At 37.7% G+C, this 27,417-nt stretch overlaps 1 protein-coding gene across 16 annotated transcripts in view; it reads right to left on the bottom strand.

The window, feature by feature from the left end:
- The window catches only part of PLEKHA1 (pleckstrin homology domain containing A1), a 54,476-nt gene that overhangs the window by 12,805 nt on the left and 14,254 nt on the right, over nucleotides 1–27,417 (bottom strand). For 15 of the 16 annotated variants that reach the window (XR_009733853.1, XR_009733854.1, XM_061403738.1 and 12 more), the window contains exons 2-6: nucleotides 22,189–22,349; nucleotides 16,481–16,537; nucleotides 14,125–14,170; nucleotides 6,246–6,343; nucleotides 318–443 (exon numbers count right to left, since the gene is read on the bottom strand). Coding sequence is in view for 14 of the 16 variants with exons in the window: in XM_061403738.1 (XP_061259722.1) it covers nucleotides 318–443; nucleotides 6,246–6,343; nucleotides 14,125–14,170; nucleotides 16,481–16,537; nucleotides 22,189–22,329 (468 nt within the window). In the remaining 2 variants the exon portion in view is untranslated. Of the gene's footprint in view, nucleotides 1–317; nucleotides 444–6,245; nucleotides 6,344–14,124; nucleotides 14,171–16,480; nucleotides 16,538–22,188; nucleotides 22,350–27,417 lie in introns of those variants that run through there. The other variant, XM_061403749.1, reaches the window with a different exon arrangement.

The raw sequence follows: 27,417 nt of genomic DNA, 5'->3' as shown, positions 1-27,417 counted from the left end.
GTGAAATAATTTTTGGTGACTTAGAAAATATTTCAGACCTAAGGAAAAAAAGCAGTTTACAAAGTATTTCCATGTCTAGGGGGTAAAAGGGCCTGGAAGAAAGACTCAGAAGAAAACATGTAAAGTGTTAAATGTTGTTTACCTAATGCTTTCCAGATTTTTTACAATAAAAACATACTTTTGAAATAAGTATAAAAGTTTTATGTTTTAGTGACTGCATTTATTCAATAAAGATGTACCATTTGACTTTTGATAACAATACAAAAATCAATATGCAGTAGCTAAACCATCACACAATAGAAGAACTGACTTCTTACCTGAGTTGGGGTAATGATGGGCACACCACCAACAATGTCAGTTCTGTAAGAGACCTGCTTCTTTCCACATTCGCCTTGGCGACTTGGGTTATCAGGATGAGGCTGTGAGTCTAATGGCTTTGGGACCTAAAACAGTAACTTGATGAATCATTTTGCAACAAGCATTATCTGACATCCTCTTTTATCACAGAATTTCCAACCAATCATAAGTCTATATATAACTGGTATATATAAAAATTATTTTATATATATATATATAAAACCCTTTAAGTTTTCATACTGGTTTTTCTTTTACAGTATTTATGACACAGCCATCATTTACCGTGTGCTTCCTTGGGCAGGTACTATCTCATATATTTTCCCTTTTAATCCTCCTGTCAATCCTATGCATAGGAGGAGCATCACCACAGCTGTAAGAAAACAGGCTCAAGAGGCACCAGGGAATGTAACTCTTGATCTTGGCTGGTCCACGTTCTAGCTCAGTTCGTATAACTCTCTTTCTCATTTAACCACTATAACGACATCCCCATTTTATCAGAGCACTTGAGAATGGGTCACAGCTCTGTGCTGTTACCCTTCCCATCCCTCCAGTCCTGCCCGACTGTGCAACATCCCAAGGACAGGGGATCCCGTCTCTTCAGATGTCCCCCTAATGGCTTTCTCCCCAGGCCTTAGGCCAACCCTCCACCCTCTCATCCATAATTAAACTATAATACCAGTCGTGGGCAGAAACAAAAGAATGAAGGGAATAAGAAGGACAGGGGAGAGAAATGAATTCTGGAGGGGGAAGTTTCCTAAATTCTTCTAAGAGATTTTATCTAAGAGGTTGCACGTTTTGGAGAGCTTTTTAAAGACAATATGACTACAGACAGAATTTTACTTGCCAAAATTCGCAAAAATACTTAAGAGTGAAAGGGCTATATAAAGTTCACTATACCCAGAAACAATCTGCTAAAGAAGTCCCAGTGTTTTCTAGTGAAGAGCATCATCTACTTCAACTATTCTGACAGAGAAAATGTGGCCATGTTAGCCATAAGAACAGAAAAATGTACTAAAAGAATTTGAAACCAGAGAAAGAATTAGCTCTCCAACATTTGTATTAGCTGCAATGTGCTGCTGAAAGGTGACCCATACGAAAAGTGGCTACTCCCTATTTCAAGAAGTTGAGGGTTTAGTCATATGTGAGAATTTCCTAAGAAAATACCTCTAATATCTCCTTAAAAATATACTAAAATTTACTTTTTTTTCATTTTTCTTCTAGAAATGATAGTATATTAAAAAACCCTTGCCTATACCGTTAAACCCACCGCTTCTCATCTATCCTTATAACAGAATGCTAAGTACAGCCTAAGTCCAATGTTAATAGCTCAACAATTGACTTAGAATTGCATTTTACAATCAAAATTATCTAAATTGCAAACATTTCTAAGAGCAAGAAAAATATAAGCAGAATACTCATGAATATAGTTAACTCCCTTAAAAATTCTGAATGGAAAGTGAGCTCTCAAGGCAGTCATTAAAATAAACACATTTTCAGAATAAAAAAAAACCAGTCAGGCAACTTGTAATAAGAATCAGAAAAGTGACCTCACTAGACAGATGGGAAATGTCAGACACTGAACATGCTTGGTTTCACTGCCGATTGCTTATCCACTCTTCCCTGCTTCCCATCCCTGATTGTTGTGATGGTTTTTCTGTGAGAGATCTGCATGTATTTTTGGCAAGCATCTGCACATGATCCTAATGATAGGAAATTCTAACAGCAGAAAAAGAAAAGGTAAAAGTGACTACAGAAGAGATGAACAAAATGGCAAGCCTGAAGACTGAAACCTAAAACATTCAAGAACAAACTCCTGGATGTTAGGAGCTTTCTGAGGGCTCTACCTACAGGCTGAAAAACACAAGTATAAAGCCTTACACTTTGGATTACATATATACACCATCTTGGTAAGACAGAAGTTCTGTATTCAGGTTATTCTATCTACTCCCAGTTGCCAATTAAAATGGAAAAAAAAAAAAAAGTGTGGAAGTTGGGCCATAATTTCAAAACACTTGTTTTTAGATTAAAATCAAATACTGATTTTTTAAATCAAAACCTACAGTGGGAAAGACACTATTTTAAAAAATAGTAGGTTTATTTAGGAATATGCCATATGCATCTTGGATATTCCTTAATAATCAACAGGGGACCAGACCCCATCATATTTATAGTTATCAATATAAATAGTTGAAAGTGTACTTTGAAAGTTGACTTTCCAAATTCTAGTCATCAATACTTCCTTCAAGGTTGGTTCCTCTCAGTTCAGTTCAGTCGCTCAGTCATGCCCAACTCTTTGCGACCCTACGGACTGCAGCGCACCAGGCCTCCCTGTCCATCACCAACTCCCAGAGTTCACTCAAACTCAGGTCCATTGAGTTGGTGATGCCATCCAACTATCTCATCCTCTGTCATCCCCTTCTCCTCCTGCCTTCAATCTTTCCCAGCATCAGGGTTTTTTTTCCAATGAGTCAGTTCTTTGCATCAGGTGGCCAAAGTATTGGAGTTTCAGCTTCAACATCAGTGCTTCCTATGAATATTCAGGACTGATTTCCTTTAGGATGGATTGGTTGGATCCCTTGCAGTCCAAGGGACTCTCAAGAGTCTTCTCCAACACCACAGTTCAAAAGCATCATTTCTTCAGCACTCAGCTTTCTTTATAGTCCAACTCTCACATCCATACATGACCACTGGAAAAACCATAGCCTTGACTAGATGGACCATTGTTGGCAAAGTAATGTCTCTGCTTTTTAATATGCTGTCTAGGTTGGTCATAACTTTTCTTTCAAGGAGCAAGCGTCTTTTAATTTCATGGCTGCAGTCACCATCTGCAGTGATTTTGGAGCCCCCAAAATAAAGTCTGCCACTGTTTCCACTGTTTTCCCATCTATTTGCCATGAAGTGATGTAACCAGATGCCATGATCTTAGATTTCTGAATGTTGAGTTTTAAGCCAACTTTTTCACTCGTCTCTTTCACTTTCATCAAGAGGCTCTTTAGTTCTTCTTCACTTTCTGCCATGATGGTGGTGTCATCTGCATATCTGAAGTTACTGATATTTTTCCTGGCAATCTTGATTTCAGCTTGTGCTTCATCCAGCCCAGCGTTTCTCGTGATATACTCTGCATTTAAGTTAAATAAGCAGGGTGACAACATACAGCCTTGACAGACTCCTATCCTGATTTGGAAGCAGTATGTTGTTCCATGTCCAGTTCTAACTGTTGCTTCCTGACCTGCATAAAGATTTCTCAGGAGGCAGGTCAGGTGGTCTGGTAGTCCCATCTCTTTAAGAATTTTCCAGTTTGTTGTGATCCACACAGTCAAAGGCTTTGGCATAGTCAATATAGCAGATGTTTTTCTGGAACTCTCTTGCTTCTTGGTTTCTCTACTATTGCTCTTTCTCTCTTTTTTGTAAGTAAGAGGAAAATTGTTTTAATGACAGCCACCAACACACAGTCACACAGAATTCATCAAAGTGAGGAAAGCCATGAACTATGGTGCTAGAGGATGGTCCATTAAGATGGCATGGTACTATAATTAGTAAGTAGATAATCACCATTCCCTTACCCACTGTCCTCTAATCACCTCTATTCTGAAACCATATACTTCCAAAACCTAATTTTGAATTTCCAAAACTTTCAAGTTTATATATTACATTGTACTCAGCAGACTACTAAATTACACAGTTTACCAAATGTCACTTGGAGTGATTCCATAGAAAGGTAAACTACACATACATTAAAATGGAAACTTGAAATTTACAAAGAAATCTACATGTAAATTACAAGCAACTTCCATAGGGAAGTACACCAGGTTAAAGATTCTGCACTTAAATGCATATGGAATTTTAACACTGGTAAGATTTTTTTTTAAAGAACAGTGAAATAAAACATTTCTTATTAAAGCATGGGAAATTCTTTCATTGCTATCCTATGAGTTAATGTGTACCTATAGAAAACCAATTTTTACTAAGTGATACCAATTCTATACTCAATTTAACAGCTATAACCACTTTGTTGACAAGCACGGATTTCTATATCTTAAATTTATATTTTTAAACGTGAATTATAAAAACACATATACAACAGATTCATCTTTAAACTATAAAAGTTTCAACAGCTGCAAGACCACAAAAGCTATTTAAGAGTCCACATACTTTGACACATTACCCAATTCCTTATCAGTTTCTCTTGCATTTGAGTAAGCTTAAAGTGTCACTTGTATAAGACAGTTTCATACCATTAATAAATTAGATACAGCAATTCAAAAGACCTCCCAAATGGTAAAAAGTCTGAAACCATTCAATTCACTACTTTTTCTCTTAAAGCACTAAGAAACAATGCTGCTGCTCATTGCAAATTGTTAAAAAAAGAAAAATGGATTACTTCCATGAAATTACTACATATTGTCTTTATAAAAAATTTCCCAAATAGGGAATATTTGCAAAGAGTCAAAAACAATCAGTTAAAGCCTTTTAAGAAAATGCACTTCTGAATCAGTTGAAAAAAACTGCTTTCCTGAAACTGCACAAACCTAAAATAACTTCTGCTTCATGTACAGATCAGATGCAGTGCGTGGGTGTTTTCTGTCATGTGGTAACAAGCTGTTCTGGTGCAAGACCCAAAAAAATCGACCTAACTCTGAGAACAGCTTTAGTTATATTAACTCTTTATTGTGTTATGACATAAATATGGCTTATTCATTTAAATGGAAACGAACATATGCTGACTGTCAGGGCATATGTCTTTAAAGAGTAAGTCATATTGGGTCAGTAAATAACCTCATTTTAGTAAAAACACCCTTCCATTTACACAACCTCACCCAGGACCTCCTTCCCTATCCTTCCCATATGGGCCTGCTGTGTGTGCTTCTCCACCAGTGTGTAAGAGGGGAAAGGGAAGGAGAGGCTTCATCAGGGAACAGCTCCCGTCACTTGCTCAGCAGCAGTACTAAACTCTCCCAGAAATCTGTGTTCTGCTTTAGGGTCAGAGAAGAAGGATGGAGGCTCATTCTTTCAGGAAGCAGTGAGGCACTGAGCTTCAGAGTTAAGCTGCAGAGTCAAGCAGATGGTGTGGCTCACAGCTCCACAACTTAACAGCTGTCAAACCTATACATGTCACTCGATCCTTCTAAGCCTCACTTTTTCAGGTACTTTCAGGTAAAACCTTCAGTGCAAGGCCTGGCACACTACAGACAAACAACACATATTAATGTTCATCAGAAAACCAAAAAGAGAAGCCTGAGTTGGAAGCAGGAAACTGCAGCACAAGAAAATGAGTGCCCAGGAACTGGAGGGGAAAAAACAGTGTGACAAAAAGTTTCAAGCCTGAGACAAACCCCCAAGGACCACGTGGGCAGGACCGCCTGGATATTACAGTTCTTCAGATCAGTCCCTACCCCTGAAGTCATTTCTAAGCCCTTCACTATCTTGTCCTGCTCCTATCTTCAACTCCTACCTACCTACGACCAGTCCCAGTTATGGCTTAAAAGGCAGACAGAATGCCATTTCTATTCCTTGGGTAGGTGGTAAGAAGTCTTTTAATCTTCCCTGCAGGGAGAGGGGGGGAAACATATCCGAAAGGTAGAACCCTATCTGCATTTTCCCTTAGAAACTTTAGTGTAAACAGCAGTTAGAATCTACAGTAATCAGACCTTTATTTGGTATACAATGGGTTAAAAAGGCATCAATGGGCCGATTTTTAAGGGCTAATAGTTACCATGTATTAAAATAAGAAAAAGCATTCATATTATAACCTGTCTTTTAAACAAACTTTGAGGAACTCTGGGATAAACTGTTGGTAAGCTAAGGACGCTCAGTAGGTATATTGCACAATCTGTAAAGATCACATGAAGATAATACATTTTTTTCACACAAAAAATACATATACTTACTGTAATTTTAATAGCTTTGTTCAACACATTCACCCATTCTACTAGGTCCTGCTGATCATTGGCTTGTAGGAAATATTTCCTCATCCCTGCATTCATAACTGTTGAGAGAAAAAACAAACTACAACAGGTGAAATTGTGTACTTATTACCTAAACTTATGTCTGCGACAGCTGAAAAACCTTGCCAGCTTCAGTACTGTGACTCTTGAATTTGACAGAATGTTAGACCATATATGATATTGCTTTCATCACTCAATAACATAGAGTATTATCAGTAAGACTCTAATTTTAATGGTCACGTTTCTCACTATATGTAAAAATATCACAATATAGTTAGCCAATCCTCTAATGACGGACATTTTGGTTATTTCTGATTTTTTAAACTATGTAAAATATCCCAATGAAACATCATGTACGTACACTTCTCCACACTTTGGCTAGCATTTCTATAGGACAGATTTCTTACCATAGGCTTCAATAATAAGAAAATTCACATTTAACATTTTTACAGATATTAGTAAACTGTCTTCCCCAAAGGTTGAATCCAACCAATACTGTATCCAAAGGCCTAAATTATCTAATATTCCTCACTAGCACCTCTTTTGTTTTCAGCCCTGAGACACTGTGACATTATTTCCTAGACTTCCTTGCCAGCCTGGGCATGTCCTGCTAATGGGTGGTACTGGTGGGAGATGAGAGGTAGGAGGAAAGTGGGGGAGGGGATGGCTCTTGCTGACGCCCCTCCAGTAGCAACAACACACAACCAGCCATGGCTCCAAGCTCTTCTGCTGCTCCCTACACCAGCCTTGAAGTCCCCTCAGGAAGTCCTAGGTTCTGGTAATATCACCTCTTCCCTTTCTTCTCTCCAGCCTGGTGATGGAAGCTGCTTCATATAGTTTTTAATCACTGGGTTACTTCAGCATTCCTTTCGTGCGCCTTCAGCCTCTCAACATCTGGTCAACCGATTCCCTGTAACAAATCCCTTGGGTTTGAAACACTAAGTGTGGTGTGTTTTCCTGACTCTCTGTCCACCTAATTGGTAAAAACTTATAGCCTGTCTAAATCTGAATCTTTGATTACTGAGACAAATTAGTTTTCTATGTTTACTGGTTGTCTACACTTGTTTTGTAAGCTCTGTTTATTTTCTTTACCCATATTTCTCCTGAGTCGTTCATTTACTTTTTCTTGATTTGTAAAAGCTTTATTTATAAGAACTTTTCTCCTTGGAAGAAAAGCTATGACCAACCTAAACAGCCTATTAAAAAGCAGAGACATTACTTTGCCAACAAAGGTCCATCTAGTCAAAGCTATGTTTTTTCCAGTAGTCATGTATGGACGTGAGACTTGGACTATAAAGAAAGCTGAGCACCCAAGAATTGATGCTTTTGAACTGTGATGTTGGAGAAGACTCTTGAGAGTCCCTTGGACTGCAAGGAGATCCAACCAGTCCATCCTAAAGTCCGTCCTGAATATTCATTGGAAGGAATGATGCTGAAGCTGAAACTCCAATACTTTGGTCACCTGATGCGAAGAACTGACTCATTGGAAAAGACCCTGATGCTAGGAAAGATTGAAGATGGGAGGAGAAGGGGACAACAGAGGATGAGATGGTTGGATGGCATCAGCAACTCAATGGACATGAGTTTGAGTAAGCTCCGTGAGTTGGTGATGAACAGGGAGGCCTGGCATGCTGCAGTCCATGGAGTCACAAAGAGTCGGACACAACTGAGCAACTGAATTGAACTGAAGAGCTTTTATGTTAACCCTTTCAGTTTTATTTCAAGTACTTTCCTGTCTGTCATTAGTCTTTGTCACTTAGTTCATGGTATTTTGATGAATCAGAAATAGCCTATCAATCTTTTTCTTTTCTTTAAAGACTCTAGCTTTCACATGGTACTTAGAAAATCTCCCTGACTCAAGATTATAAAAATAAACCTTTATTTTTCTAGCACTTATTCATTTTATGTTTATAATCTTAATACATTTAGGACTTTTTATACAGTTTCATTTACATATACCCATTTAGTGACTACTACTTCTATAAAGCAAAGCATTCCTGCATATAGTGGTCAACAAACTACTATAGTCCATGTTCAAATTAAAGCTTATTAATTATATATTACATGATTTATTTAAAAAAAAACCATTATTCTAAGAGCTAAAGCATCTGAACAACTACGGTGCTGTAATTTTTTGTTTTTAATATACTTTTTTTAATGACTTCTATAAGTCTCCAACAAAATTTTAAATAGCATACTAACACTCAGCTGAACGTGACTAAGGCAAGGGGGGAAAACGCTTACTTCTCAAACTCACTAGATTATGAAACTAAGACTGAGAACAAGATACTAAACCAGAGCTTCCTTGAATTGATTCAAGTCTTATCTTGTGAAGGGCTATAAAACAATTAGTCTGGACCTAAAGAAGTTTAACACACTATAAATCTGTTCTTTTATATCCTACTAGTGACTGGAGAAATTATAAATGCCATAAATATAAATTAAGTGAGTAACTCACTAGGCTATTACATATGTCAATATATAGTTTTTGTTTTTAATTTCCAACATTCAGTAAAGCATCCTTTATAAGCTTTTCCAACTTAGGCTGAAGCTGCGCTCCCCTCATAATGGCTTTTTCGCCCCTCAATATTATTCTGGGCATCTGCCTAGAATATCTGAAGAGTTTAAAATTCTAAGCACTTGGTAATACACTATACCTGCTATAAAGGAAGTGCTTAATACATGTATTTTTTGAATAAGTAACATTTATAGAAAGGTATCTTTTCAGGGAAAGAAGAGAGGTAAATATACCTCTAAAAAGACTCTTAAAACAATTTGCAGTCTAAATAAAAAATCATGTGCTTTAAGAATTATTTTCATGGCAGGAAGAGGCATAGTGATTTGATAGGAGGGAAAATCTGAGCCTGGAGCTAACCAAACCTAACGAGCTCATGCACCTACTAGCAATCCCATCTTATACTATCTATTTAGTCTCTGACTCGTTTTCCTCGTCTATGAAATGGAGCATAACACATCCCTCCTTTGAGAGTGGAGGCAATGTGTGTAAAGCAGCCAGCACAGGGCCTGGGAGAGAACAGAAGCTCCCTGTCACCGTCTTCATCACCTTCATGATAGTCAGCATCAGCTGGAGATTTCCAAGTAAGGAAGCACTGTGCAAAATGTTGGAGCAAATTACAAAAAAATTTACTAGCAGTGATGGGAACAGGCAAAGAAAGGAAAAAAACTTTTAATAAGAATAATGATAAACTGTATGAAACCTGTTAAGTTTCCACACTTTTAAAGCAAAGGTTTCATTGTGCATAATGAATGTAGAGCAGAGGCTTGAGCACTTACTAGCTTTTCACTTAAGTACTTTCCTTACTTCATTTCAAATCTTTACCATCAGAGTGAATGTACCAAATGGATAAAACCTGAAGCACAAACATTAGCTTGATTCCAAATAAAAATCATCTCACAACCAAGAATTAACTGCTCTGGTTCAAATACGGTAATGGATCAAATAGTTATGAGACAGTTTATCATATTTCTTTGCCAATTTTCCTCTGTTTTCTCTATTCCCTCTTTCCTTTCTCTGTCCGTTCTTTCTCTATTAGTCATACATCAGTTTTCTGAAGGGAGCCTCTAATTTAATTTTATTTCTCTTCTACTACCTGCTTCATTTTTAGCTTTCTTTGCCTTGTTCTTCTGAGTTTTTTCATAGTCTCATGTTCTTTTTCCTATTTGACAGTTTTTTCTTCTCAAATGTCATGTAATTCTGGGCTAGCCATTCATACTTAAAAACAAGATACCAAAAAACTCCTTGGAAGTTCTCTTGAATATTATGTAGGGATTCTGATTGGTGGGCATCACTGTACAGCAAGCCCCTCTGGTAGAAATGCCAGCTGTCAGTACCTATGGCTGTCTTCTCTGGGCTGTTCAGATTCTTGCCCCATTTCCACCTGGCTGCTGATGCTCTGGGCCTGGACACAGGAAAGAGTTGCATTTGGTGTGCTGACTTTTATTTAATCCTCCCGTTTTCCGTTTCATGCCTCATTCCCCCCTCTTCTCCAGGACTACTGTCTGCAGGCACATAGCCTGACTGATGCTATTTCGGGAGATACTACACATGCCATTCCTTGCTGGGATGGGGGAAGGGTGGCCGCCTGCCTGAGCCAGCTGGAGGTAGGGACCAGAGGTTGTTTCTACAGAGACATGCAAACAAAGTCCCTGTGCTGGGTCCCTCCTCTCTGATGCTTCCCTAGACAGGATCCAGCACCTAGTCTGTCTGGAGCTGGCACGGGGGCAGGATGTGGAAATGACTAGCTTTTCAGGGGCCTCTTCTACTCTGCTAAGTTATTTCCTCCTCCTCCATCCACTTCCCACCTTTTTACACTGTGAATTACAGAAATCTGCTCGTTTCAGGGAATATGGTTTGAATGTTTCTTGTTCTCACTGTTTGGGGGCAATTTGAGAAGAAAAGGGGGAGGAATAGTCATTGGAAGGACTGATGCTGAATACTGAAGCTCCAATACTTTGGCCACCTGATGCAAAGAGTTGACTCATTGGAAAGGACCCTGATGCTGGGAAAGACTGAAGGCAGGAGGAGAAGGAAGCAGCAGAGAATGAGATGGTTAGAGAGCACCACCAACTCAATGGACGTGAATCTGAGCAACTCTGGGGAACAGTGAAGGCCAGGGGAGCCTGGCATGCTGCAGTCCATGGGGTAGCCGAGAGTTGGACATGACTTAGCAACTGAATAAGAACAAAAAGTGAGAAAGTCTTTATGCTGCCCTTTTTATGGAAGCTGTCGGTCCATTTTAGAAGTCAGCGCCTCTTTCTGAAGGTAAACATGTTATGAATCCTTCCTTCCTCTAATGGGGCCTTCCAGGTGGTGCAGTGTTAAAAGAACCTGCCTGCCAATGCAGGAGACCAGGAGACGGGGGAGGGTCTGGAAGGTCCCCTAGAGAGGGAAATGGCAACCCACTCCAGTATTCTTGCCTGGAAAATCCCATGGACAGAGGACTCTGGCAGGCTACAGTCTGTGGGGTTGCAAAGACTTGGACACAACTGACCAACACTCCCTTTAACAGAAGACTAATAAACTACTGGCAGAGCAATAGATGACTAATCTTAATCTCTGATTTCAACGAAAATCCCTCATTCTAAATACTGCGATAACTTAATGTCAGATCTTTCCCTGTATACTTACTGCTAGCCCTTCAAACTGTATGTTTGAGATTTTACATTAATGAATTTCAAGAGTGTGTGCATGATATACTCTAAAATACAACGTTCTCTGTCATGTGACTTACCCCCAGGAGCCTTTCACTCAACAAGGTTCTGAGGCGTTTTCCGATTTAGCAACCAAAAATTATAAATTTGTAAAAAACACATGACTTTTTATAGCTTCTTAGTGGTGATAAAAGCATTACAGAGGATCCTCATACTATATCCTGCTTGTATGACACTTTCTTACTGGACATATACAATGCTATCCCTACCATACTGCCTACAGAAGAAACCTGCCCTTCCCAAGCAAAAAAAAACATATTTAACAAATATCTTCTACTTTAATGTAAAAGAGTCTCTTCTGAGGTCAGCTGGAAACTCCTACTAATTTTTGTCCCTTTCCTCACTAATGTCCACTAACACACTGAGGGCATACAGATTCTCCCAGTTTTAACTATACCCACTATAATAACAGATTCTAACGTTCTCTATTCTTGATCTTCAAGCTCCATCTCGTCCCTAATTATTGTCACCAGAGTATTTCCATTTGGATGTTTCTCCACCATTCAAACTCCACACTAAATATTTCACCCCATATTAAATATTTCAACCTATCAAATCAGGTCTCCTAGATCCTCGATTTCTTTCCTTGAAGCAAACCTATTTGATATCTCTGTCTTCCCTTCAGTTCCCACAGGTCCAGTCACCAAGTCCTTGTGCTTTTCCTTCTAATGTTCTTCACTCCTCCTCTTTTCCTCAATTGCCATTATCCTAATTCAGGCTCATGTTAGGAACAGTAGTTTAAAAACCACTTAACCCATCTCCTTGCATCAAACTCTCCTATCAACACAACAAAACTTCCTTCACCTTCTATCTTCTCTCTGCTGCTGCTGCTAAGTCACTTCAGTAGTGTCCAACTCTGTGCGACCCCATAGACGGCAGCCCACCAGGCTCCCCCGTCCCTGGAATTCTCCAGGCAAGAACACTGGAGTGGGTTGCCATTTCCTTCTCCAATGCATGAAAGTGAAAAGTGAAAGGGAAGTCACTCAGTTGTGTCCGACTCCTAGTGACCCCATGGACTGCAGCCTACCAGGCTCCTCTGTCCATGGGATTTGCTAGGCAAGAGTACTGGAGTGGGTGCCATTGCCTTCTCCAATCATCTCTCTAGATGGTCTCTAATCTCTTACCTCTCATTTTCCAAAACACATCAAGAAAAAAATCACCTGTCAACATATTACACCCTAACTCCTGCCTTTTCACTTTTCAGTCTCTCACCACTCTCTCTAGCTTCATTCAGTGTTCAGATCCCCCCATACACCACGTTCTTCTCCCCTGTACCCCTCTGTCCAGGGGTCCTCCCACCTTTTATCCCTAGTGTGATAAAGGATGATCACACTAGCCTCATGTAGTATGGCTCCCTTGACTCCCAAGATCCCCAAAAAAGGATCTGAAGCTCTTCTTCTGTGACTCTACTAAATAGATTGCCACCCCTTTATCTACCACCTGTGATAAATGCAATGATAATTCCCTGGCCCTGTACCTGATTTTGGGCTCCAAAATCACTGCAGATGATGACTGCAGCCATGAAATGAAAAGATGCTTGCTCCTTGGAAGAAAAGTTATGACCAACCTAGACAGCATATTAAAAAGCAGAGACATTACTTTGCCAACAAAGGTTCATCTAGTCAAAGTTATGGTTTTTCCAGGAGTCATGTATGGATGTGAGAGTCGGACTATAAAGAAAGCTGAGCGCTGAAGAATTGATGCTTTAGAACTGTGGTGTTGGAGAAGACTCTTGAGAGTCCCTTGGACTGCACGGAGATCCAACCAGACCATCCTTAAGGACTGATGGTGAAGCTGAAACTCCAATACTTTGACCACCTGATGTGAAGAACTGACTCAGTGGAAAAGACCCTGATGCTGGGAAAGACTGAAGGTGGCAGGAAAAGGGGATGACAGAGGATAAGATGGTTGGATGGCATCACCATTGAATTAATGGACATGAGTTTGAGTAAACTCCAGGAGTTGGTGATGGACAGGGAGGCCTGGTATGCTGCAGTCCACGGGGTCACAAAGAGTTGAACACGACTGAGTGACTGAACTGAACTGTACCCGTCTGTGAGATTGCAGCCTGGAGACTGTTAAGGGCAACAACTGCTTCTTATTACTCTCACAGCCCCCAGTGCCAAGCAAAGTGCATATATACTGGACCTTCATTAAATGTTTACTGAGCACTTAATCAAATACCCTTAACTACCTTGCTCCCAAGCTGTGAACTTCTCATTTCCCATAAGCTGTAAACTAAATCCTTTCCATTATTTAAGCACTGAACATCAAATGATAATAAAATTAATCTTGCTGGATGTGATCACTGTAATCACTGATAATGATTACACATAATCGCTGATAATGATTACACATGGGCAGAGTGGGAGGAGGTTGTGACTGGGATGGGACACAGGAAGAGGCTTCAGGGGTAGGGGAGCAGTTTTACTTCTTCACCAGACTGTAGTTTCAAGGCAATCTGCCTTAGAATAATTCATTAACCCGCAGGACTAAGTCGTGGGCCTTCTGTGACTGTTTTCTCTTGCAATATGATGTAATTATATTAGTCTAACTTAAAATTACTAATATATAAAATACAGCTACTCACCAAAACAGAACTCAGCCTTTGGCCTTAGTTTAGTTGCATCGCTAACCTACCAAGAGAGAGAAATGAATCACTCACTTCTTCATATGCTATTATAATCAACCTTAAACACTGTGAACTTCCACATGTACAATTTCCCAGTACTCACACACATTTAGCAACACAGATCTAAAGTTAAACTTTAAGGCAAATGAAAAACAACTATAAATTAAATTTAGAACATGGGTCCCAAATGTAAGATACGCAAAAACAAATGATACTTCCATGCTCTCTTTTAACAAAATTGTTTTTTCTTCAAAAGAAGTATGAAGAAACTGAAAATAAACCAGTAAGTTTTATGTCACACATATAAACATTTTTGGTTTCATGTAATTTTCAAAATACCCTCAAGGAATACTCCAAAGAAACCACGAATTCTTCCCAAATTGCATATTTCTAAATTAACTGCATGAGGAAATGGTGGTGGGTAAGGGCCAGATTGTATATTTAATAAAGGCCAAAAATCCAGAAGACACTCATCTGCAATGAGGAAACCAACGGCACTGGATCCTCACTTGTACATTAGAATACCCTAGGATAAGGGACCCCTTTTACTACATGCAGCACGTGGTTCCATCTGGAAAGTGAACAACTAGCTGCCCCTGGTTGCTGCTAGCCTTTATAAAGCAGCTCACATGGAAGCCCATCCAGGGCTGTTTGCCACCATCCAGGGCTGTTTGCCACGCTGCTGCCCAGTGTCTAAGGGCCCAGTGCCCTTAGAATTGTAGCATCTGTTCTGTACCTTCAGAAGGAATTCTAAGTTTAGGTGTCCTGACTGATCCCAACTACAAATTCAGAGCACTGAATCACAATGAAATTTGTTCCAGGGATAAATTCTGAGGGAGAAGTGGCAAGTCTAAAGTAGAGTACAAGGGTACAATTCAAACTTCAGTACGCTATGGGGCAGAGGTGAAACTTCACCACATAGAGAAGGTTATATTTAAAAAAGGAAGCAATGGAAGAGGGGAAAGCAGTGGCCAGTCAGTCTGCCTGTTTTATTGAATTAATATCTTAATCCTTAAAAAGACCTCCCGTTTTTAAAAAGACCAGGCAATAAGCAACTGAAGAGACACAGGCACATAGGCAATTTCTACCTCAACTGCCTATTCCAATAAAATAGGCCTTTCCACATCATTTCACTAAGAGTCAAAAATCCCTGGCAGCACGTTTACACTGCAGTATATGTATACTGCAGGCAATCAAGTAAACTGATGAGGGGGTGGGGTGTTGGGGGGCATCTACAGTTTATTCCACAATGGAATCCTACACTTCCTAACAAAAGTTATAGAATTTAAGTTGCAAGCCACCCTGAAGTATTACTAAATGTCTTAAATTTATAGGAACACTTGAGGTATACTTAAAATTTGTCTTCTGCAAATTTACATAATAACGATTTTAAAGTAAAATGGTTCCCTTTAAATATGTAATTTTTGTTGTCCAAGGACTATTTTATTTTTTGGTCAATGAGAATGAATAGCTCTATTATAATACTGAATACAAAGCTTTTTATTTATCAAAAATATCTTTTTCTTTTAAACAGAGGCATTCTTGTAAACTGGTCCTCTGATGAAGACCTTTGCTAACAAATCCCAATATATGCATAATAGTATGTATATGCATATTATTTAATCATACTGTGTTGCTACTTTCATATCTCAAGTCATCACTAAGCTTATTACTTTCTGTAAAACAAAGCTATTAATAGTTCCTCAGCATCTCTCTATCTCAGTTCCCAAAACAGTAATAAAAGATAATAAGAGGGGGAAAACTACCTAATACAAATCTAAATTCTTGAAAAGAAAAATAGTATTGCAAAAATTTCTGAGAAGTCAACAAACATGAAAAGAAATCAGTAGAGACAAAGTCAAATGAGGGAAAAATCATCTTTCATCATGAAGATAGTTCGTATTCTCCTCAAAGTAAGATGTAAAGAAACAAAAAGTCAAAGGTAATGAGATTAAAAATTAGTTTAAATAAACACAGATTTAGAAAAATCTTAACCAGATTTCCCAAAGACAGAACCTAACTATTAACAGATCAATCCACTTCTGACATTCATATGCCTAATCATAAAAGTTAATGTTAACTTCCCAATTTGCTACATTCTATAATTTAACTCTGTACTCTTTCTAAATTTGATGAAATTTCCTAATTTTACCAAAGAACTTCCTAAACGTAGTAATCAGGTAGTGTTTTCAGTGTGATATGAACTACATCATCATCTTAAATGACAAAGAGAAGAGTCGGCTCCCTTTATTCATACTCTCATTCTTAGGGATCTTCATTCAAGCATGAATGTAAGACAATACACAGAGACTACCTTTGAAATGTAGGTAAGTTTAATGGCGCCAACACGTGATGATCCAGAAGGTAGGTTCTGTAAACAAATTATTAACATGTAATTAATATCCAACATTACAAATTTATTTAACATAAAATATCCTATACACACTAAAAAAAAGTTAAGAAATCAGATGTTTAGATGTCACACTTTACAAGTTAACTTTTCAGTTCAAGTATTCACTAGGTTTGAAATCAAGTGGACAACAAGGATAACAACAATGAACTCTTTCTGTTCCACCACAACACATTCTGTTATAGCTAAAGGCTATCTTGTTATCATTATATCTAAACTTTTTTCATGAGCTTAACAAACCATAAACAAGATCAGATTTTGTTTCAGAAAGCAATGGGGAAAAAATATTTAGACATAAAACAAACAGGTAAGAAATTTCAAAAAAGTACATATACTACTTTGTTTTATTAAAATTATTAAATCACATATATGGCTTTAAAAAGACTGGATTTTCCCCCATTTAAATTATGTTAGTATTTATTATACCATTACTAATCTACATTGATACCATTTTTCAAGAAAATTATTGACACTTTTAAAACAGGGAATGTATATATTGGCACATTCATTAAAAATATAATTATTCTTCCCTTCCAAGTTTGGGATATGGTATGTGTCTTAAAAGAAGGAGAATCATTTCTGCCTGAGGCTATCAGAAAAGACTCAGTGGAAGAATGAAAAGCATTGAAGCTAGACTTTATAAAGAAAAAGTTCGAAACACAAAGAACAGGACAGCGAATATTCCAGGCAGAGAAACAGATGAGTTTCACCAAGTGGATGAGGATGTTCTGTACTGAAAAGGGAAAGAGACTGTGCTGGGCTGTAAAACGGAGTCACACAGGGTTGAAGTAGGAAACAGTGGTTTAGGAACTTAAACTAACAACCTAATTATAGAGGACCTAAATAAGAAACAAAGTAGCAAGGAATTTATACTGTTAAGACTTGGAGGGAATTCCCTAGGCATGCAGTGTTTAGGTCTCAGTCCTTTCAGTGTGGTAGCTGGGTATCAATCCCTGGTCAGGGAACTAGGATCCTGCAAGCAGCCAAAAAAAAAAAAATTATATATATATATACACACACACACATACATACACCATTAAAGAAGGCTTCTAAGCAGTTCTGTAACGAAAACTGTGCTTTAATTAAAATGTACTGGACTATAATAATCAGGGAAGATGGAGATGGGAAAACCAGACAGAAGAATCTGCAAAAAAGTAATAAACATAAAGACTGATAGATGATTTCAAAAGTAAAAGTAAAACAATCCTGATTTTGAAAGTTTCCTCCACTATAGATTAAGGATCAATTTTTAACTTCCTTTATAATAATGTACATTAAAGAAAAAAATCTATGGGTTTATTCTCATGAATGATTAGGAGGTACCTGTCTCAAACCTCTGTAAGCTTAGTGGAAACAGTTAATGATATGGAAGCCTAGACATTTAAAAGATGGGATTCTCAAACACAAACTGATTATTGTTTATAGGGGCATGTCTTTTCAAAACTCACTTCTATGCAAAGTAAAACTGCATTATGTTTTGCTTTAAACTCCAGACTATATATTGATACAAGCTTCTAAATTTATATCATAAATATGTACATAAAATTATAACTTTTAATGTGTATCTTTAAATGGTTGTCCTTATACAAAATGTTTTATGTTTAAAGGGTTTTTTCTTTTCAATTTGGATAAGGAAATGAAATGTTAAAATGTCTTCAAGCTCTTCTAACCACTATCAAACAGTTTTTTTCCCCAAATACTGCTATTCCACAATTTGAAATCATTATTTTTCAAGTCCTCCATAATTCTATCATTTGAACTAGGTGACTACAGCTCTAATCCCATGGGTGAGAAAAAGAAATGAGCAACTATGTCCTGACTGCATGACATAAAGGGTCATAAATTAGTGACACGGTACAATGAAATATAAGTACCTGGCAGATAAAGGATATTCAAAATACCTAGTTTCTACAAAGTGGTATGATTGCTGCCAATTTCAATCAGGAAAGAAATGGGTTTCAAATCTGTTATTTGACAATGAACAAGAAATAATAAACTAGTATGACATTTAAGATAAAAAGAGAAACAAACTATTCTTATGAGTTCCTCTACTCATTTTGCGAAAATCCTCTTTCAGGTTTTTTCAAATTCACTTTCTAATAAAGCTACTTAATTAACTCTCCACCATTTCTCACACCATCAACAAAACACAGAAAGCCCCAAACTGATTCCCTAGTAATACTCTAGAACGGATTTTTAAACCAATGGTTAATGTAAAGAAAGCAGTGATCAGAGGAAGAATGGCTCCCTAAGTACAGGCTATTAAATCAGTAGAACAGTGTGCAACCAGGTTGAATCATATGAAATCGCCATTTTTTTTTTTTTTAGGAGATCAAAATGGTAGTAAAATGACAATTTCATGTGGTTCAACCACAATAATGTTAGCAAGACATTTTACTAAAGTTTTCATAAAGAGATATGTCTTAATACATTTTAAAGTGACACTTTAAAGCTGGTATTGAAGGCTAATACACTGGATGATAGAACACAGATTGTAAAAGATTCTTATCAGTTGGAATGAAGAGATAAAATTATTAAGAACAAACTGAATAAAAAGACAAATTTAAAATTCTGCACTCCATTCAAAAAAACTAATGGGCTAATTAATTACACCACAGAAATCTGGCTTTAAAAAAAGAGTTAACGTGAAAAAGATCTAGCTAAGTACACACTTTAACATATACCCTCCCTGCTACAGCCAAAGCCAACTGTTTTCCAGGTACGCCACAGGGTTCCTTACTTTGATTTCCTGCCCCACACTACTGGGTGAGCACTGAATACCCATTTCTCCACATCCTGGCCAAAATCATACTCTTTCTTCCAGGTCAATTCCAAATGTTACTACCACTTCTGGGAGGACCTTCACTCCCTCTGCTAGCTACAATCACAGCTTTCCTCTGAAATCCAAGTTTATTGTTCCTTTGGTGTAATATACATAATCTATTTTGTTCTTTTCCTTTAGTTCTGTTTAAGTGGGAAGTACTGACAAAAGGAGAAATTCTAAGGAGAAGAACCTATTATATAAAGACAGAGAAACAATCAAGCAGTTGTAAATAACATTCAGGAGAAACTGTACAAGAGTCAACCAGATCTTATGAAAGAGACAAATCAAGGGAAGCTCATAGGTAGAACTGAGCAATGGCTTGTGTGGGAAGGAAAATCAGAAACTGGAATCTAGTAAACGGTAATCAGAGGGAGTCAAGAGGGGCCAAGTTACTCCCCACCTTGGAAACATGGAGTGGGATTGTGCTACAGATTAAGAGATGGGCAATAAAAAGGAGAACTGGATTCATGTTTTTAAAAAAAAGGGAAAAAAGGGTAAACATGAACTTCTGATTTCTGCTGACTGGTTCCTTCTCCCAATGACTCTGATCAAGTAAATAAAGGTATTAATCATGTAGCTGCACAGACAGGTTACTGTCACCCAAGGAAGTTGGTCATACTCAGAGATAAGAGAGTAAAACAGGGTATCGATAAGTTCAATAAGGACAAGGGTAGAGAAGACACAGTTCCTAGCAAAAAAAAAGCCTCATACAAGGTCAGCAATCAAATAATGTAAACTGAATTAAAATACAAATAATCCTCCAAAATTTGAAAGGCTGCATGTGGATACAGGACCAAATGTATAGAGAATCAGAGGGTAAAGTAGATCAATAAATAGAAGATACAAAGAACTAGATTTTGGCATGCAAAACAATAATTAAAGCTGTCTCAAATATAATAAATACCTTTTAGTAATGTGTAGTTCAAACAACATAGTGAACATCAGGGATAAATGGGTCTCTTGCATTAAGGAGGAGACTGAATTAATACTAAGGATTAAGATCCCTTACAACTCAAAAAAATTAGTTTGAAGTTTATAATTTCTTTTAATTATCAGCAGAAGTTGTCAGTAATATCTGGTATAGTAAATGATAAATGGATGAACTTCAAACCCAAGATATATGACATTATATTTTCTAAAATAATGGCTGATGATCAACTTCCAGTTACACTGTGTGAGCTTGTGTACACTGTAAACCCCTAGAGGCCCTGATTATCATCTTATTACCTTTCATATAAGAGAATTTTTTAAAAAACCTATCACTATCAAGGTCCAATTCACCATCTCTCCTTGGTCTGTCCCCAGCAGAAGAGACGATGAGGGGATGTTTGCTTCCGGACTGGACTTGCTTTTCACAAAGTCCTGCTGGGATTACTCAGCACCCTGTGGCCTTCAAGGGTACTCCTGACTTACTACTTCTTCAGTTATCAAGTATTTATCTTATTCTCTTTTTTCTTTGATTTTTTTTTACTGAAGTGTAGTTGATCTACAATGCTGTGTTAATTTCTGCTGCATATATATATATATATACACACACACACACACACACACGTGTGCACAAAATGAACATATTTTCTGCATAAATGAAGAAAATGAAAGAAAATGAATTCATTTTTATATTCTTTTCCATTATGGTTTATCTGAAAGTATTAAATATAGTTCCCCACAACTCAAATTCTATATGAACAAATATAAATGTATTAGCAATATGCATTTTGCCTAATCTAAAATCAATATTGAAGAGAAAAGAACACCACACTCGTTGTTAGGGGCTCTGGTTCCTTCTCTGTGAAACAGAACAGAACCTCCTACCAGTCCCTGCTCTCCTCAACTTTTCATTCCTCACCTGTAGAGGTCATCCCCTAGACCAGATCAGCTTAGAAGTTTGCTAGGGACTCATCTCTTGCTTTGCACTTACTTTCTTGCAATATACATCTCAATTTGAATTAAGAGTTTCACGGGTAAAGAAAATTTAAAACTTCTCAACAGATGATCTCCAGGCCAAGGCCTCTCAAAGATGATAAAAATGGTATTCTAATTTTTAATAGATGACATCTGCCCCCAATAATTTGCAAGGTAACAACAACAACAACAACAACAACAACCAAATTCACAAATGGCTGTCACTCAAATCTGACACTAAAAAATGAAAGGACTACACAAGTGCAAGAGTGTCAACTTGGTTAAGCAGCTTATTTACCAGAAGACAGTACTCTCGCCTGGAAAATCCCATGGGCGGAGGAGCCTGGTGGGCTGCAGTCCATGGGGCTGCGAAGAGTCGGACATGACTAAGCGACTTCACTTTCACTTTTCACTTTCATGTATTGGAGAAGGAAATGGCAACCCACTCCAGGGTTCTTGCCTGGAGAATCCCAGGGATGGGGAAGCCTGCTAGGCTGCCGTCTATGGGGTTGCACAGAGTCGGACATGACTGAAGCGACTTAGCAGAGCAGCAGTAGTCTCTATCTTAGAGACAGTATCTTAAATCTAAATAATCCAAAAACTTTCTACCAGAGTTAGAGTTGTTTCTCCCAAGGAAGGAAAAACAAACACATGCCTAAATTTTTATCAAATAAACTGAGCTTCATCTTCTGAACTTTATCACAGTAGGATTTGGGGGTATACAGGGCAAGGAGAATAGTAGAAATAAGTAGTCAGTAGAAATAAATTTAAATATATGTTGTTTAGGAGACAAATCCTAACACCTGAATAGTATATCAAATACTTTAATAATTAATAATTAAAATTCATATGCTTTTGAAGAGGGAACCTTTTGGATTTTACAAACCTGTGGATTATCCATGTACCATACAAAACTATCTTCTCTGGTATCCAGTATGAAGTACCTCCGAAGAAACTTCCCACTGTTTTCATTTTCTTCAATGTCTAGAAAACCACAAATGCGATTCTGACGATCCACATAAGGCATTTCTGAGCTTGAACATTACACTGTAAAAAAAAAAAATTAGCAGTAAGTACTTCTCAGTGGACTTCAAGCACAAAATATGCTATGGTACAATTTATTCAACAAAGAGCCTACTTTCCAACATTAGTTGGGAGCTGATCAATGTGAATACATAAAAGCAAGGGCAAAAATCACCTGCAATTAAGTTTACTGTGAGTGGTTACTATATGCAACTGTACACTGATGGGGACAAAGGAGAACTATTCATCTCAGCTGAATAATTTACTTACTTTTTTCCCCAAGAGTAGGCACCATCATCCCCTCTTCATGTTAACAGATAAGAAATTTAACACTGAGTAGGGGAAGTGACTTTCCAAAATTAGTGAACTAGTAGGTAATGAAACAAAACATGAACCAAGATTCTTGGACTCTAGAGCTTGTATCTTAACCTTCCCATCTAAAACCCTTAGAATTATTAAACCAAAACGAATCAAAATAAAGTAAGCTAACATGATAAAAAGAGAGATAAGCAGGTATTCTATGCTTAGTCACTCAGTCATGTCTGACTTTTTGAAATACCATGGACTGCAGCCCACCAGGCTCCTTTGTCCATGGGGATTCTCTAGGCAAGAATACTGGAGTGGGTTGCCATGCCCTCCTCAAGGAGTCCTTCTCAACCCAGGGATCAAATACAGGTCTGCAGCATTGCAGGTGGATTCTTTACTGTCTGAGTCACCAGTGAAGCAGGTATTATGTGCCTCCTAACAGAAGACACAAACATCAGCAATGAAGTGCATATAACAACAACAACAAAAATGTTTTATCACAATCTGATCAAGTCTCTAGATTTCCATAAGGTCAACTCATAATTCATAGGAAATAAAGAACACAGAGGAACATATCAAACTGCAAAAGTGGGAAACATTAGGACCAAAAGTCCATTTTCTTCAGCAAATAAATTATTAAAGGAAAAAGAAGAGAGAAGTTACAGATGAAAAGAAACTTCAGAGGTATATCATATTTTGATTCTGAAGGACTGAAATTTTTGCTGTGTTGATTAAAGTTAAAAATCATGACTTGGGTAAAAGGCAGTGTTTCCATCCATTTTTCTCTAGAACTATAGATATGTGATTCCCTCCTGATGTGATGCAAATCTCTAGATTGTTCTTACTCTGGTCCTTCTAGAGCCAGTGTCAACATCTTGTGACGGATTGAATTATTTACGTAACTAGTTCTTCATTAAACTCATGGCGAAAATTCAGTTAGAATATGCCCTGATACACTGCCTATCTAAATCACTTAACTGTATGCAGCTAGAGAAATGATGACACACACCAAAATGTTTAAAAAAAAACTATCCATTAAGTTTGTATACATGTGTTATCATAAATCTGACACTTGGAGACAATTTTTTCATAAACATACCCAAAGTTTTTAAAAACTTCTAAAATGTAACCAAAACTTGAAAAATCAATACACTATACTAACACATATTAACAGGTAAAAACTATCAACCTGTGTGGTATACTGCTATGAAGAAAGACACAGGCCAAAGGAACAGAATTAAGAGACGAGAGACAAACCCATACATTTGTGGCTGATTTTCAACAAGGGTGTCAATACCATTCAATGGGAAAGAAAAGCCTCTTTAACAAACAGTGCTGGGACAACTGGCTATTCATATGAAACTGTTATATTTTTTACTCTCTGTCATGTCAAACTCTTTGTAACTCCTCCTCTGTCTCCAGACAAGAATACTGGAGTGCGTTGCTATGCCCTCCTCCAGGGAATCTTCCCAACCCAGGGATTGAAACCAGGTCTCCTGCATTGAAGGCAGATTCTTTACCACCTGAGCCACCAGGGAAGCCCTATTCATATGCTTTAGAATTAAACTGGACCCTTATCTTATAGAGCTTCCCTAAGAGCTCAGTTGGTAAAGAATCTGCCTGCAGATGGGGGTCACAAGTCCACCTATGGCTGATTCATGTCAATGTATGGCAAAAACCACCACAATATTGTAAAGTAATTCAGTTCAGTTCAGTTCAGTTGCTCAGTCATGTCCAACTCTTTGTGACCCCATGAATTGCAGCACGCCAGGCCTCCATGTCCATCACCAAGTCCCGGAGTTCACTCAAACTCATGTCCACCGAGTCAGTGATGCCATCCAGCCATCTCATCCTCTGTCGTCCCCTTCTCCTCCTGCCCCCAATCCCTCCCAGCATCAGAGTCTCTTCCAATGAGTCAACTCTTCACATGAGGTGGCCAAAGTATTGGAGTTTCAGCTTCAGCATCATTCCTTCCGAAGAAATGCCAGGGCTGATCTCCTTCAGAATGGACTGGTTGGATCTCCTTGCAGTCCAAGGGACTCTCAAGAGTCTTCTCCAACACCACAGTTCAAAAGCATCAGTTCTCCGGCGCTCAGCCTTCTTCACAGTCCAACTCTCACATCCATACATGACCACAGGAAAAACACAGCCTTGACTAGACAGACCTTTGTTGGCAAAGTAATGTCTCTGCTTTTGAATATGCTATCTAGGTTGGTCATAACTTTCTTTCCAAGGAGTAAGCGTCTTTTAATTTCATGGCTGCAGTCACCATCTGCAGTGATTTTGGAGCCCAAAAAAATAAAGTCTGACACTGTTTCCACTGTTTCCCCATCTACTTCCCATGAAGTGATAGGACCAGATGCCATGATCTTTGCTTTCTGAATGTTGAGCTTTAAGCCAACTTTTTCACTCTCCACTTTCACTTTCATCAAGAGGTTTTTTAAAGTAATTAGCCTCCAATTAAAATAAATTAATTAAAAAAGAAAAAAGAATCTGCCTGCAATGCAGGAGACCCCAGATTGATTCCTGGGTTGGGAAAATCTGCAAGAGAAGGGATAGGCTACCTACTCCAGTATTCTTGGGCTTCCCTTGTGGCTCAGCTGGTAAAGAATCCGCCTGCAATGAGGAAGACCTGGGTTTGATCCCTGGGTTGGGAAGATCCCCTGGAGAAGGGAAAGGTTACCCACTTCAGTATTCTGGCCTGGAGAATTCCATGAACTGTATAGTCCATGGGGTCACAGAGAGTCGGACATGACTGAGCAACTTTCACTTTCACATCTTACTCAAAATGAATTAATCATTCATTTTCAGTTGAATTAGATGAATTGTTGAATTAGATGAATTGAATAAGATGAATTAATTGTCTTACTCAAAATGAATGAAAATAACTCAAAATGAATTAATCAAAATATAACAGCTAAAACTATAAAACTTTAGGAAAACAAAAGAAAATCCGTGACCTTGGCTTTGGCAATGAATTCTTATATATGACACTGAAAGCACAAGCAACAAAAGAAAAAATAAGACAAATTGGACTTCACAAAAATTAAAAAATTTTTTGCATCAAAGGACATCAGGAAAATGAAACAAAACTGTATATAGAATGGGAGGAAACTTTTGAAGTCACAATCTAATATCCAGAATATACAAAAAAAAAAAAAACAACCTCTTAAACTCAACAACAAAAGTACAAATCCAGTTTAAAAATGGACAAAGGACTTAAAAAGACATTTCTCTCAAAGAAGAGAAGCAAATGGCCAACCAGAACACAAGAAGATGCTCGATATTATTTGTCACTAGGGAAACGTAAATCAAAAGCACAATGAGCCACCACTTCACACCCACTAGAATGAATATAATTAAGAGAGGAAAATAATAAGTATCGGCAAGGAAGGAGAGAAATTAGAACCCTCCTACATTGCTGGTGGGAATGTAAATGGCACAACAGCTGCATAAAACAGTTTAGTGATTCCTCAAAAGTTAAACACAGAATTACCATGTGACTCAGCATCTCCACTCCCAGGTATATATCCAAAAGAATTAAAACACTTATACATGAACTTATGCTTATACTCAACTTATACTCAAACACTTATACATGAACGTTGACAGCAATACTAACCACAAGAGCCAAAAAGTGTAAACAACCCATGTCCATCAACATGTATAATACATACAATGGAACATTATCCAGATACAGAAAGGAATGAGCTATCAATACTTTCAGTCAAATTCCAAGATATTTTATAAACACTGATGAGGTGATTCTATTCTGTAAGTTGAAATGCAAAGATCTAGAAAAGCTAAATCTATTTTCAAAGAACAGACTTATACTACTTGATTTCAAGACTAACCATAGAGCTACAGCAATGAAGATAGTGTAGGATTGGTGAAAAGATAACAATAAATACAGGGAACAGAATAGCATGCAGAAACAGACTCATATATATACCGTCAACAGATTTTCAACAGATGTCAATGCAATTCCAAACATCTTTAATAAATGATGTTGGAACAATTAGTGAGTCATGTCAAAAAAAAATTAACCTGAAATGGATTGGAAACCTAATATACGATTAAAATTCTAATACATTTATATATACACATATATAAAATATATACCGATATATATTTTATGAATATATGGGATTCCCAGGTGGCTCAGTGGTAAGGAATCCACCTGTCAATGCAGGAGATTCAGGAGATGTGGGTTGGATCCCTGAGTTGGGCAGATCCCCTGGAGGAGGAAACGGCAACCCACTCCAGTATCCTTGCCAGGAAAATCCCAAGGACAGGAGGGCTACAGTCTGTGGGGTCACACAGACTCGGACTCGACTGAGAGTGCACATACATACATGAATATATACATATATGAATGAAAGTCTTCATGACCTTAGGGTTAGATAAAGATTTCTTAGGTAAGACACGAAGAGCCTAAACCATAGACATGGTTAATATAATGGACTTAATAAAAATTAAAAACTGCTCTTTGAAAGACACCAGTTAACAAGTCAAATGATTAGCTGCAGAACATGAGAAAAAATTCAGTACACATGTATCTATCACATAACACATATCCAAAAATAGGCAAGGAACTATTACAATAAGACAAACAAAAAAACTGGAAAATAGGCAAAAAAAATCTGAACAGACAAGTCAACAAAGAAGATATAATGGTTTTTTAAAAATAATAAAAAGAAAAAAGACATACAAATAATAAATAAGCATATAAAGATGCTCATCATCATTAGTCAAGAAGATGCTACAAATAAAACCTGTGAGATAC

This window comes from Bos javanicus, chromosome 26 (genome assembly GCF_032452875.1).
Source record: "Bos javanicus breed banteng chromosome 26, ARS-OSU_banteng_1.0, whole genome shotgun sequence".
NCBI classification, from domain to species: domain Eukaryota; kingdom Metazoa; phylum Chordata; class Mammalia; order Artiodactyla; family Bovidae; genus Bos; species Bos javanicus.
The sequence above is the reverse complement of the archived record's forward strand: the minus strand, read 5'-3'. Positions and strand labels throughout refer to the sequence as shown.